The sequence below is a fragment of the Cotesia glomerata genome, linkage group LG4 (assembly GCF_020080835.1).
Source record: "Cotesia glomerata isolate CgM1 linkage group LG4, MPM_Cglom_v2.3, whole genome shotgun sequence".
In the NCBI taxonomy this organism is placed as follows: domain Eukaryota; kingdom Metazoa; phylum Arthropoda; class Insecta; order Hymenoptera; family Braconidae; genus Cotesia; species Cotesia glomerata.
Window position 1 is genome coordinate 20,895,216 of NC_058161.1, and position 14,378 is coordinate 20,909,593.

General features: G+C 28.8%; 1 protein-coding gene across 2 annotated transcripts in view; it reads left to right on the forward strand.

Moving 5' to 3' along the window:
- LOC123263837 (lachesin-like) overlaps positions 1 to 14,158 on the forward strand; it is a 61,645-nt gene extending 47,487 nt beyond the window's left edge. Inside the window, exons 3-8 of one of the 2 annotated variants that reach the window (XM_044726868.1) lie at positions 2,869 to 3,076; positions 6,401 to 6,559; positions 6,654 to 6,782; positions 8,529 to 8,666; positions 11,567 to 11,716; positions 13,572 to 14,158. In XM_044726868.1, the coding sequence (XP_044582803.1) occupies positions 2,869 to 3,076; positions 6,401 to 6,559; positions 6,654 to 6,782; positions 8,529 to 8,666; positions 11,567 to 11,716; positions 13,572 to 13,822 (1,035 nt within the window). In that variant the 3' untranslated portion in view covers positions 13,823 to 14,158. The remainder of the gene's footprint in view (positions 1 to 2,868; positions 3,077 to 6,400; positions 6,560 to 6,653; positions 6,783 to 8,528; positions 8,667 to 11,566; positions 11,717 to 13,571) is intronic. The other variant, XM_044726869.1, reaches the window with a different exon arrangement.
- The last annotated feature ends 220 nt before the right edge of the window (positions 14,159 to 14,378 follow it).

The window sequence follows — 14,378 nt, forward strand, 5'->3', positions numbered from 1 at the left end:
CGTGATAAAATTGGCTTTAAAACTCTCGATAAATTTTTTTTTTATGATTATTATATACCAATCGATTTTTTTTGCATCCCCCAAAATGTTCTGAAGCCAAACTGTTGATTATTTTTTTTTTTTAGTAACTATTACTAAATCTCATTAAATAGAACTAAATCCTTCTATCAGAGATAAAAAAAAAAAGCCTAGAATTTTTGATACATTTAATTAATTAGGATTTTTTTGAAGTTTTGGGAATTGAATATTACACGTTTTAAATTAAACATAACAAAAAAACTCGTGACGAATTCCCAGGATGTTTAAAAAAAAAAAAGAAAATACTCGGTTGGAAAATATAACAATAAAAGTAACAACAATAATAGCCGGTATATATCTGTTTATGTCAGTTGCGCGTGCGACCACGTAATTTCAACAAAAGTTCAATTCTTCACGTCCGACAATTGTCACAACCCTCCCGCTATTTTATAAAAAGGAGTAAAAAAAGAAAAAGTAAATAAAAGTAATTGTTTGGCTGTCGTCTTGCGCAGCTTGTTACGCGGAAAAGTTGTGGCCGAGTCTCTTCGAGAGGAAAAACTAAAAAAAAGAAGAAAGAAAGCAAGTCCGTTGGCTGGGCAAGTAAAGACTGAGACAGCTTTTTTTAAACCCGAAATGAGAACGCTGGCGCTGGATCTAAAGACCCGGAGATATTAATGCGGGAAAATTTATAAAAATATTGTGAGGATGTAAATGCCCAGGAAAATAAATAGCAAATGGAACAAGAGAAAATTGAGAACGTGGAAATAATAGTGTGCGATGAGGGCCGAGGAGAGAAAGGAGAAAGGAGGTGTTAAATTGTTTGCTTGCATACCCAGGGTTGCGCAACGAGGAAAACATTCTCCAAAGGGGTGCAGAGTCGTGTTTCTTTGTGGTTTAACATGAATTGCGTTGAGTAATTATTCAGTCATTGCCGAATACGAAACCACCTTCCCGGAGTTTCAGCTTACAGATCTGCTATTCTAAAGTTTTTTTATACTTTTTACTGTAATTAAATAGTTTTCGAGTAAATTTCGTTATTTAATACAAGATACCATTGATTGATATTTTAATTAATAATTTACAATTTTAAAAAGGCACTCTGTTTAATTTAAAATTTTACTTTTTAAAGAAAATTGTCAAGTATATCTATATTATTAAGAAAATAAGGAAAATTTTGTCTCCATGATAGTCATATGACAAAATCTTTTTTTTGTAGTGAAATTTAGTTTCATTGCAAAGGTCTTGACTTGAATTTGTGCCTTTTCAAAGTTTCATATCATTCTCACCGATAGTCAATTTATTATGATAAGTATTTAGGCTGCATTCAAAAATTCTCTATCTCTAGATACATAATTAAGAATTGACCTTGTATTTTGAAAACTATTGAAATTTTTAAAGATATAAGCTCACCCCGACATTACATTTATCAAGACCTTTCATTTGAGTACCCACATCAATTTTTCATACATTTTATATATTTATATATATTATATATGTATATATGAAAAATATATAAAAAATGCATGTGGGTACTCAAATAAAAGCTCTTGATGAGTGTAACATCGGGATGAGCTTATATCTTTAAAAATATCAGTAATTAAGAAATGACCTTGTATCTTGTTAAATATTTACATTTTTAAAGATATAAGCTCATCCTGATGTTACGCTCATCGAGACCTTTCATTTGAGTACCCACATCAATTTTTCATATATCTTATATATTTGTATACATTATATACATGTATATATGAAAAATATATAAAAAATGCATGTGGGTATTCAAATGAAAGCTCTTGATGAATGTAATATCGGGATGAGCTTATAGCTTTAAAAATGTCAGTAATTAAGGAATGACCTTGTATCTTGAGAACTATTGACATTTTTAAAGAACTATATTATAAAGATAAATAATTTTATAAACTCATCCCGATGTTATACTCATCGAGAGCTTTTATTTGAGTACCCACATCAATTATTCATATATATATATATATATATATATATATATATATATATATATATATATATATATATATATTATATATGTATGTATGAAATATATATCAAAAATGCATGTGGGCACTCAAATGAAAGCTCTTGATGAATGTAACACCAAGATAAGCTTATATCTTTAAAAACGTCAATATTTAAGAAACTACAGTGCAATTTAACAAAAGTCATTATTTAATAAAGCAAAATTTTATTTATTCATACTTCACAAGTCACGGAAGTCACACAGTGACTGCAAGGTTGCTAGTAATTTGTGCTCTGAAAAGTGTCAATCAAAAATGTCAATTTTAAATATGATTTTTTTTCTTCCGCAAAAGTATTATAGAAATTCAAAATACATATTTTGATTACTAGGTTGAACTATTTTCTAATTGATAGAACAACTAGAGCCAGCCCGCAAATACATACTATACCCGCTCAGAGTTGAGCAGAAGTCAAGTTAATTCCTAGTGTTATCATAGACTACTGATAAGCAATTTCGATTATCTCAAAGTTCTGCCATTTGAAAAGTTCCCTGTCAAAATTAACCACCCGAATTATAATTTATCAAACGACCTAACAACTGTTTTAATCAATTTATTTTTAATAAATTTTAACTAACATTATTTTTTTTATTTTTTATCAAAAAATCTAAATTTTATTATAAAAAATTTTTTTAGCAATTCAAAAGCTTTTAAAGAAAAAAAAAGTACTTTCGGTTTCGGTTTCCGGAGGAGTAAATTGTTCGGATAATATGAAAATGTGTGAGCATTTTATTCGGCAAAACGTTTTATCCTTTTATATATATGTATATATGTATATAAATATATAAATAATAAAATCTGTCTGGGACTTTTGCAGGTGGCGTGGCTTCGCGTGGACACGCAGACCATCTTAACGATTGCCAGTCACGTTATCACCAAGAATCACCGTATTGCCGTAACGCACAGTGGTCACCGCACGTGGTCCCTCCACATAAGAGAGACACGCGAGACCGACCGGGGGTGGTACATGTGCCAGGTTAACACCGACCCGATGTCCAGCAACACCGGGTTTTTAGAAGTTGTCGGTAAGTTTATAATAATTGTCATTACTTCATTACTTTGTTCATGAATTTTTAATACCCAAGTCTTATCTGACACACTTGACACCTTTTTAATTTAATTAAACCCTTATGCTCTTATTACTTTGTCTGGTAATCAGGTCAACACCATGCACACCGGGGCTATATTCTGTACTCTACACTCTATACTCTCTAATGTCTTACTCCGGCAGTCCACGGCTGATCTATTATTCATATTAATCATTCTGAAAGCCGGACAAATAATCCTCTGTTACATTAACTATCTTCCTCCCTTTCCTCAACAAAAAACATTTAATAAGTAATTGCTTTCAAGTTTAATCTGTTATTTTAACACACTTTTATGTCTTTAGTATTTAATGCTCTTTAAAAAAGAACAAAGAAATTTTATTGAAGTTTTAAAATTTTTAAGAGAGCTTTAATTACTTTTTATAAATATTTTTTTGACCTCAGATTACATTTTTTTGGATCAAATTTTTTGATTTTAATTTTTTTGCCAGCATTTAATGCAATTTTTAAAATGTAATAATTTCTTTACAATTTCTATTTTGAACATTAAAAAAAAAACATTTAATAAGTAAATTTCAAGTTTAATCTGTTATTTTAACACACTTTTGTCTTTAGTATGTAATTTTCTTCAAAAAAGAACAAAAAGATTTTATTGAAGTTTAAAAATTTTTAATAAAGCTCTAATTATTCTTTATAAATATTTTTTTTGCTTAATATAAATTTTTTTGATTAAAAATTTGAAAGAAATATTTAAACTTCAATTTTTTTTTTAACTTGTAATTCGATTTGAATTTTTTTAGCAGAATTTAATGCAATTTTTAAAATACAATAAGTGTTTACAAGATTTTAAATCAAAATTGGTTAAAAACTTCAAAAGTTATATCTCAAAAAAAGTTGTCAAAATTTTCTTCCAATTTCTATTTTAAAAATTTTTTAATAAAAAAAATTTAATAAATAAATTTCAAGTTAAATCTGTTATTTTAACACATTTTTATGTCTTTAGTATTTAATGCTCTTTAAAAAAGAACAAAGAGATTTTATTGAAGTAAAAAAATTTATAAGAAAGCTCTATAATTATTCTTTATAAATATTTTTTTGACTCAAGATAAATTATTTTTCTTAAAAATTAACCAATTTTACCTTTTTTTAATTCATGATTCGGTTTGAATTTTTTTGACAGCATTTAATACAATTTTTAAAATAAAATAAATGTTTTAAGTGTTAAAATTTATGTTATAAGTTAAATAAAATTTATGTTTTAAATCAATTGGTTAAAAACGTATTAAAATTTTTATTCAAAGAATTTTTCAACAAAAAAAAATTTAAAAGATTAAACGAAAGATTTTACCTCGAATACCAGGAAATAATTATTAAAAATATCAAGTGTAACTAATACGACTAAAGTCCTCCTTCTTCACCCCGATAGCTGGGTAGGGGCTTATCGTTGAGGAAAGATCTTGCGTTTAACGGTAACTGGTAGATAGAGACGTGCGTTATATAGAAAACCACCCTCACTTACAGGCCAGTATTTGATGCAAATGTATGCAAAGTATATGATAGAGCTCTATTGGCCGATTGCACACTTTCAGAGCCATTAAACGACCTCCGTATAACGGACCTCGTACTTAATAATAAAGTGTCTAATTTTAAAAATAATAAAAGAAAAAAACTGTCTCAATAACGTGTAACAAATAACGGTACGAGTGTTTTCAATGTGGTTCGCGATTAATCCAAAAAAACGCAACACAAAAGACAATTACTTTTTTTATCATAGTTGACATTAAAGCCGGTGTGACATGGTCCAATTCGAGATGAATGAATGGCACCCATGCGATAACGCACACTGTCACTCTGGGTATTGTGATATCCATATACATAAGAGTGTATTACCTAACAAAATCGAATTGCAATCGTGATAACTTTTCATACACACTGCGGCCATTCTTCATTATTCTTTACTCACTTTCGGTTTATTTTATTTTTTTTTTGTCCGACAAAAATTACTTTTTTCCAAGTGCTCCATTTATGAAATTAAATATTTTATTTTATGCATTTTAATTACCTTTATATCGGTTAAAATTTTTAGCTTTGATCAATTACATATTTCATGCAGTGTAATAATGGAAGTAGGTTACAAAAATGGACTTTTTTATCTAAATAAAAAGTTCCAGCGGGATTTATGATGTTTTTTCGAAAGTAGGCGGAGCTAAGCTATGGTTGCTAGGCAACTGTTGCTAAGGGGCGGAGCTAAGTCCCAGTTTCTAGGCAACTGTTGCCAAGGGGCGGAGCTAAGATGCATAGTAGGGATGTAGACGGTTAGAATACGTGTAAATTTATTTTTTGTCCATCAAAAATTATTTTTTTGCAAGTGCTCCATTTATAAAATTGAATATTTTACTTTATGCATTTCAATTACCTTTATGCCGGCTAAAGCTTTTAGCTTTAATCAATTACATATTTAATACAGTGTAATAATGGAAGTAGGTTACAAAAATGGACTTTTTTATCTAAATAAAAAGTTCCAGCGGGATTTATAATGTTTTTTCGAAAGTAGGCGAAGCTAAGCTGCGGTTGCTAAGGGGTGGAGTTAAGTCCCAGTTTCTAGGCAACTGTTGCTAAGGGGCGGGCTAAGAGGCCTAGTGGGCGTGTAAGCAGTTAGAATACGTGTAAATTGTAATAAAACCATTTTAATAACAAAATTTTACACTGAGTTGATTTAAAAAGCTCTGTATTTGAATAATCAAACAGAAAAATAATTGAAAATGTAGCGTAATCATCGAAATATAAACTTTGGATTAAAAATAGTAAGCCTGGTAGCCGATTTCAATGAAGTTTATTGAGTATCGATTGAATATTCAATAACAGTCGAAAATGAAAAGTGTTTACACTCGGTATATCATAGAAAATTAATTGCTCCAGGCGTATATAATACTATCAGTATCTTTGTCTGTCTATCGGGCTCGCGGGGGATTGACAGGATTTCAAACAGACATAAAATAAAACCAACAATAAAAATCCGTGTTATCGACTATTTATTACTGGGAATCGTGTTAGCATGAAATTCAAATTGTTTTATGTCTACTCATTCACGAATCATCGATACATCAATACACTCAAACATTTACCCGTAAGCCATTTTGATTACCAGTTAAATCCTTTACAGTTATGAGTGATTATGAATAACCAAAACTACAAAATATCCCATGGATTTATCTGAGCTGTTGATGGAACCATAAATATTAAAACCAACGGCCACATCTATTAGTGTAATTGTAATTTTTTATAATTACCACTGGGTTTTAGTACCTCCGGACATACTGGACTACCCTACTAGCACGGACATGGTAGTTCGGGAGGGAAGCAATGTCACGTTAAGATGCGCTGCTACAGGAACTCCCGAGCCGACTGTCACCTGGCGGAGGGAAGCCGGAGGGATGATCACACTTTCCAATTGGCACGAAGGTACTTATTTTACTTTCTTACTAAAACTCCGGAGCTTTTGCTCACTTTAATGGAAATTATTTATTTAAAATATATACGGGTATAAAAATTACAGTTCCTGTTCTAGAGGGTCCCGAGCTAATATTGACGCGAGTCACTCGTCTGCACATGGGTCCCTACCTCTGTATTGCTTCTAACGGCGTACCACCAACTGTTAGTAAACGAATAGTCCTCATCGTTCATTGTAAGTCTATAAATTGCTACGAGAACTTGCGCCCATTTGTTTCGAAATTTTATTTTTTTCTTTTAATGATTTATTCTCGGTTTGAAAAATTTTTATCAATTTAACAGTTGATTGATTTACAAAATTGCGGTCATTTTTAATAATAAATTAGAACAATTTTTAAAAAATCAGAGTTGTGAAGAAAATTTAATTTGATAAATCTATACCATTAAGAGAATAAGAAAAGTTTTGTGTTCAGGATAGTTATATGATAAAATCGGTTTTTTTAGTGAAATTTAGTGTCATTGTAAAGTTCTTGAATTTGTGGCTTTTCAAAGTTTCATTTCATTCTCACCGATAGTCAATTTCTAACAATAAGTATTTAGGCTGCATTCGAAAATTCTCTATCTCTGGATACATAATTAAAAAATGACCTTGTATCTTGTGGACTATTGACATTTTTAAAGATATAAGCTCATCCTAATGTTACATTCATCGAGACCTTTTATTTGAGTACCCACATCAATTTTTCATATATATATGAAAAATATATCAAAAATGCGAGTAGGTACTCAAATGAAAGCTCTTGATGAGTGTACCATCAGGGTGAGCTCATATCTTTAAAAATGTCAGTAATTAAGAAATGATCTTGTATCTTGAGAACTATTGACATTTTTAAAGATATAAGCTCATCCCGATGTTACACTCATCAAGACCTTTCATTTGAGTACCTACATCAATTTTTTATATATTTCATATATTTATGTATATTATATATATGTATATATGAAAAATATATCAAAAATGCATGTGGGTACTCAAATGAAAGCTCTTGATGAGTATAATATCGGGATGAGCTTATATCTTTAAAAATGTCAGTAATTAAGAAATTATCTTGCATCTTGAGAACTATAGACATTTTTAAAGATTTAAGGTCATCCTGATGTGACACTCATTAAGACGTTTCATTCGAGTACCCACATCAATTTTTCATATATTTCATATATTTATATATATTATATATAAATGTATATATGAAAAATATATCAAAAATGCATGTAGGTACTCAAATGAAAGCTCTTGATGAGTGTAACATCAGGATGAGCTTATATCTTCAAAATATATATTACATAATGAGGAAACGACCTTGTATCTATTGAACTATTGATATTTTCAGAGATATAAGCTCACTCCGACATTACACTCATGAAGACCTTTCATTTGAGTACCCACATTAATTTTTCATATATTTATATATATTATATATATGTATATATGAAAAATATATCGAAAATGTATGTGGGTACTCAAATGAAAGCTCTTGATGAGTGTAACATCGGGATGAGCTTATATCTTTAAAATCGTCAATATTTAAAAAAGTACGGTGCAATTTAACAAGAGTCATTATTTAATAAAGCAAAATTTGATTTACTTATAGTTAACACGTCACTATTATTTTTTTATTTTTAATTAAATTAATATTTAATAAAAATATCCATTGAAAAAATAAAATAGTTAATAAAAAACACAAATAAATAATTCACATCCCTTACAAAAAGTGACTTTAATTATCTTGAAACCTCTTGTGAGTCTATTGTTCATAAAAAAAGTACAAGAATAAAATAGAGACCACTTAGCTTGGTATTTAAATATTAATTATTCCGCTGGAGTGTTTAATATTTAAGCTATTGTATAATTAAAATAAACATGAATAATTAACAATGATAAAAATTCTAAAAGTTAATTTTTAAAATATTAATAAAACAGTCGCACCGATGATTTGGATCGAAAACCAGCTGATAGGAGCTTACGAGGGGCAAACATTAGTACTGGAGTGCCACAGTGAGGCTTACCCCCGGCCCATTGTCTACTGGACGCGACCAAACAACGAAACAATTGTTAACGGTGAGTAGTTGCTCGAATTAACCAAAGTTTGACAATGTTCTCGACGTAGACGTTTAATAAATACTTTCATTTGTAATTAAGTCGGTATATAAGTTGGTAAGCCGGTTTATTAGTTGGGCGGGCTATTTGTTAAGTGTGTAGCGGGATAGGATGTAGATGTCGAGTTGTCAAGCTTGAGCTTTTGGTTTGTGTAAAGTAAAATGAATAATTTTCCTTATGCTCACATTGCGCATTGCCGACGGGTAACTCGAACCCAGAAGCTGGTAATATCTGGGAATAAACTTCCAGTAACCGACGTTTAATGAAGTAGTTTATGAAGTTTCTAAAAAAGACATTTATCATCAACAACTTTTTATTTTATCTTTATTACGCTGTACCGTTCTCTTAAATGGCCTTTTCATTTTTTTTTCATTTATTCCTAACGTTGCTTTATTTTAATTATCACTTTATTGTTATACATTACCTTTATTTTTTAATGCATTTGTATTTATTCCTTAAGGAGATCCAAGTACCCGCCTAATTTAAAGAATGTCTATAAAAAAATAATACGTAGAAATACTTTTGTGCACGGAAAAAAAGTAAACTGTAATAAATAACAGTCGATTTATAATAAGTAATGATCAACTGCTAAAAATTACCATTTCAAACAGTAAAATCGTGATTTTACTATTCACTTTATAATATTTACCATTTAAACGTTACAATTTACTCTTTACATGGAAGAAAATACTATTTTAAACAGTAATATTCGCTATGTAAATGTCTAAAATGTTAAAGTATAGCAATTAAGAATTCAGACTTTGATATTTATCATTTCGTAGCTAAAAAATGATCTTATGATATGTAAAAAGTATAAAATAAAGTTAGTAAATTTCTAATACAAGCAACGTCAATATTTACAAAGTCAAATGGTAAATTTTAAGCGCAATGCTAAAAATCAAACTGTAATTATTGACTTGCTTGGACTGGTAAAATGTATATTTTAAAAGTATAATTTTTACTGTTTCAAATGTTAAATTCTCCCAGAGTGAGACCCCCTTCTCTTTCATCTAAGTTCCCCTTCTCCTCATAATATGGACTATATATTGAAATGGCAATTTTTACTGTTTAAAACTGTAATTTTTTAAGATGAAAGAGTCGTTATTTACTATAGTAACAGCAACTAATCACTTATTTTGGATATTAAATTACAAATTGTGACTTTTATACTTTCTAGATTAACTTCTGTATTATTTATATTTTTGCCACCCCGATGTCCGCTTTACTGTTTGAAACTATAAAATTAAGCGGAATCCGAATGAACATTACAGTTTACTTTTTTCCGTGTGATTTTAAAATTAATTTTTAAATTAATTAATAAAATTTTTGAGGAAATTTCCGATAAATTTACTCATTAAATAATTATTAACATTTAATTGACTAATAAAAAATATAGCACTCTAAATTACCGGTATACACTTGACAACACAAAAAGAGTTCCCTATCCTTAAAATTTATTTATGTTTACTGTCTAACTACAATGACTAAGATCTTCTACACGGAAAAAAGTGAATTGTAATATTCACTCGGATTCCGGTTAATTTTTATAGTTTCCAACAGTAAAGCAGACATCGGGGTGGTAAAAATATAAATATTACAGAACTTAATGTAGAAAGTATAAAAGTATATATTATATTAAATTTATAATTTAATATCCAAAATAAGTGATTAGTAGCTGTCACTATAGTGAATAATGACTATTTCATCTTAAAACATACAGTTTCAAACAGTAAAAATTGTCATTTCAATATATAGTCGATATTGTGAGGAGAAGGGGAACTCAGATGAAAGAGAAGGGGGTCTCACTCTGGGAGAATTTAACATTTCAAACAGTAAAAATTGTACTTTTAAAATATACATTTTACCAGTCTAAGAAAGTCAATAATTACAGTTTGATTTTTAGCGTTGCGTTTAAAATTTACTATTTTACTTTGTAAATATTGAAGTTGCTTGTATTAGAAATTTACTAACTTTATTTTATACTTTTTACATATCATAAGTTCATTTTTTAGGTACAAAATAATAAATATCAAAGTCTGAATTCTTAATTATTATACTACAACATTTTAGACATTTACATAGCGAATATTACTGTTTAAAATAGTATTTTCTTCCATGTAAAGAGTAAATTGTAACGTTTAAATGGTAAATATTATCAAGTGAATAGTAAAATCACGATTTTACTGTTTAAAATGGTAATTTTTAGCAGTTGATCATTACTTATTATAAATCGACTGTTATTTATTACAGTTTACTTTTTTCCGTGTAGCATTTAAAAAACCGCGGTTACTTATGCTTTGAGTAACTGCGCAAGCGGTGTTGCCAAGTCAAATACAAGTCTTTAAAGAACGCAAGTTCCGAGTGATTTTTCATAAAAAATATAAAATATCTCCGTAATACGTTCGGAAAGCTACTTTTTTTATTATTTTAATCGAAAGCTTATTATTTTTTCAATCAAATTCAATGAAAATAAAATTTTTTTTAAATCGTTAATTGCATTAAATTCTTAACCAAATACACAGCTGGTGGAATCTCCATTTTACATGTAAAAATTACAATTTTCAAAGCCAATTATTTGATTAAATATCCCAGAAAATTACTGTTTTTTTATTTTTCTATTAATTATTAGGCTACGTAGATTGAATTTACAAATTTTCAGGAAGTTTTAAAAATTTGAATACTTCGGTGGATCTCCTTAATATTTTTTTTAAAGTCCTACCTAGACACTTAAGATGATGTTAAGCTCTAGTGTAATTGCGGTTAAATTATATAGGCGTGAAATTCATCTAATTTCTGAGCATTTAAATAAAAAATAAAGTTGAGTATAAAATTATCCAATTATTTTTAAAAAATTCTTCCAGATAACAACTACAAGTCGGAAGTTACCGCCGAAGGCTATGAGACTACTATGAGGCTGATGATTAAAAATGTACGGCTCCAGGATTTCGGATCGTTTCGGTGCATTGCCACTAATTCACTCGGAGAAAACGACGGATGGATTAAAGTTTATAGTAAATAGTTTTTTAAATATTTTTCCTAGATAAAAAATAAATTCATTAAACTTTTCGACGATAATTGACATAATTATTTTATAGTTGTAAAAATAAAACGTTCAATATTCTGAGATTAAAACTGTTTACTCTGTTATATTGGAAGGGTCATTTAATTTCGAGGATATTTTACCAGATGATATACATATAGAGCGAATCGATGCCTGATAAAACGAGCAAGACTTGTGTCCGGTGACAGCTATGTAAATCGATATAAATTTTGTTACATTTTTTTTATTGATATTTTTTGAACGGTCAAACAATTGCGACTTGTTTTGTCTTTTAGTAAACTCTAATAAAAAAATTGATAATCTATATTATTAAAGGACAAATAAAAATTTTGTCATCAGGGTACATAATTAGGAAATTACCTTGTATCCTGTGAACTACTGGCATTTTTAAAGTTATAAGCTCATTCCGATGTTACACTCATCGAGAGCTTTCATTTGAGTACTCATATCAATTTTTCATATATTTCATTTATTTACATATATTATAGATATGTATATATGAAAAATATATCAAAAATGCATGTGGGTACTCAAATGAAAGCTCTTAATGAATGTAACATCAGGATGAGCTTATACTTTAAAAAATGTCATTAATTAAAAAATGACATTGTATTTTCTGAACTATTGACATTTTCAAAGATATAAGCTCACCACGACATTACACTCATCAAGACCTTTCATTTGAATATACACATCAATTTTTCATATACTTCATATATTTATATATGTTGTATATATAAATATATATAAAAAATATATCAAAAATGCAAGTGGGTACTCAACTGAAAGCTCTTGATGAGTGTAACATGAGGATGAGCTTATATCTTTAAAAATGTCATTAATTAAGAAATGCCATTGTATCTTGAGAACTATTGACACTTTTAAGGATGTAAGCTCACCTTGAGATTACACTCATCAAGACCTTTCATTCGAGTACCCACATCAATTTTTTATATATTTTATATATTTATGTATATTATTATATATATGTATACATGAAAAATATATCAAAAATGCAAATGGGTACTCAAATGAAAGCTTTTGATGAGTGTAAAATCAGGATGAGCTTATATCTTTAAAAATGGCAGTAATTAAGAAATGCCATTGTATCTTGTTAACTATTGACATTTTTAAAGATATAAGCTCACCCCGATGTTACACTCATCGAGACCTTTCATTTGAGTACCCACATCAATTTTTCATATATTTCATATATTATATATATGAGCTTATATCTTTAAAATCGCCAATATTTAAGAAAGTACACTACAATTTAACAAGAGTCATTATTTAATAAAGCAAGATTATAATAGTTTAATTAAAATGTTTTTCTCAACGGATCTCATTATTATTTTCGTAGGAGTACGTTAAAACCTCTAAAACTATTACAATGGAAAATGAATTCCACCTTTGTCATTTATGTCTTTGTCTTTTCCTCGCACATAAATCCATTACTCTAGTGAAATAGTCCATAAAGAGCGGCGTGCTGTCAGGTCCATGTTAATTGTCTTTTATCAATTTAACACTGACATCAATATGTCAGTCTAAACAGGGATGATGAATTATAAAATGAAAGAAAAAAAATAATTAATTACACGATTCTTCCATTAACTATAATATTAAAAATAAAAATTAATTGTAATAAAATTTTTCTCGATAAATTAAAATAAATTCTTCTAGAAATTAATTTAATAATAAAATTAGATCTTAAAAATAAAAGATCAGAATAAAAAAGGCGAGTAATGTAAAAAGATGCTTGCATAATTAATTTGTTAAGATAAAAAAAAAAAAAAAATTATTTTCAGAAATAGGAAAACCGTCGACGTCACGTAACACAAACTCACGTCGGGACTCGAAAAAATGGAGCATCGATCACAATAAAAAGAGTAGTAAAGACGAATTAATTCTAAAGGAAATGATGGAAGAGCTCGAAGAGGAAGGAAACGAAGAAAATTCAAAATCGTCAACATCAGCTTGTGGTTATCTTGATGCGCTTACTCTCATCGTCATGCTTTTAAATGTTTTCCCAAGATTTACAACAACTACGTTGTCGTAGGTTGACGGTTTGTCTGCTGTCTGGAATCCAGATACTACAATCAGTCTTTCTATTCTCATACTATTTCCACCCCGTTCGGTGTTCACATACATTCTCAATTCAGACGTCATTTCACTGGTACTCGGTGTGAGTTAATGCCAATACCACTGTTGTCATCGGAGCCAAGGTTTAATTAAACTTTAACGTCTTTCGCTAGCGACTGTTTGTCAACAGCTAAATAAAATGACAACAATCTTGTTGAAGAAAAATATCAACTGTTTCTAATTCAGGATTGTGAAAAATAATATTTTGATTTAGTTAATTTTATTTTTTATCGGAAAATTATTATACATTGATACAAGGATTTAAAATTTATTTTTACCCCTCAATATTATTTGTTACAGTTTAATAAATTATTTTTTTATTATAAATAAATTATATTAATATAAGCAAAGCCTTGTTATATCAAATAAATAATTTTTTCCACCAAATAATATTTGGAAGTAGTTACTAAATATTTTTTTGGTAAGTATTGTCAATAGGTGGCTATGCTAGACACATAATTAAGAAATGAGCT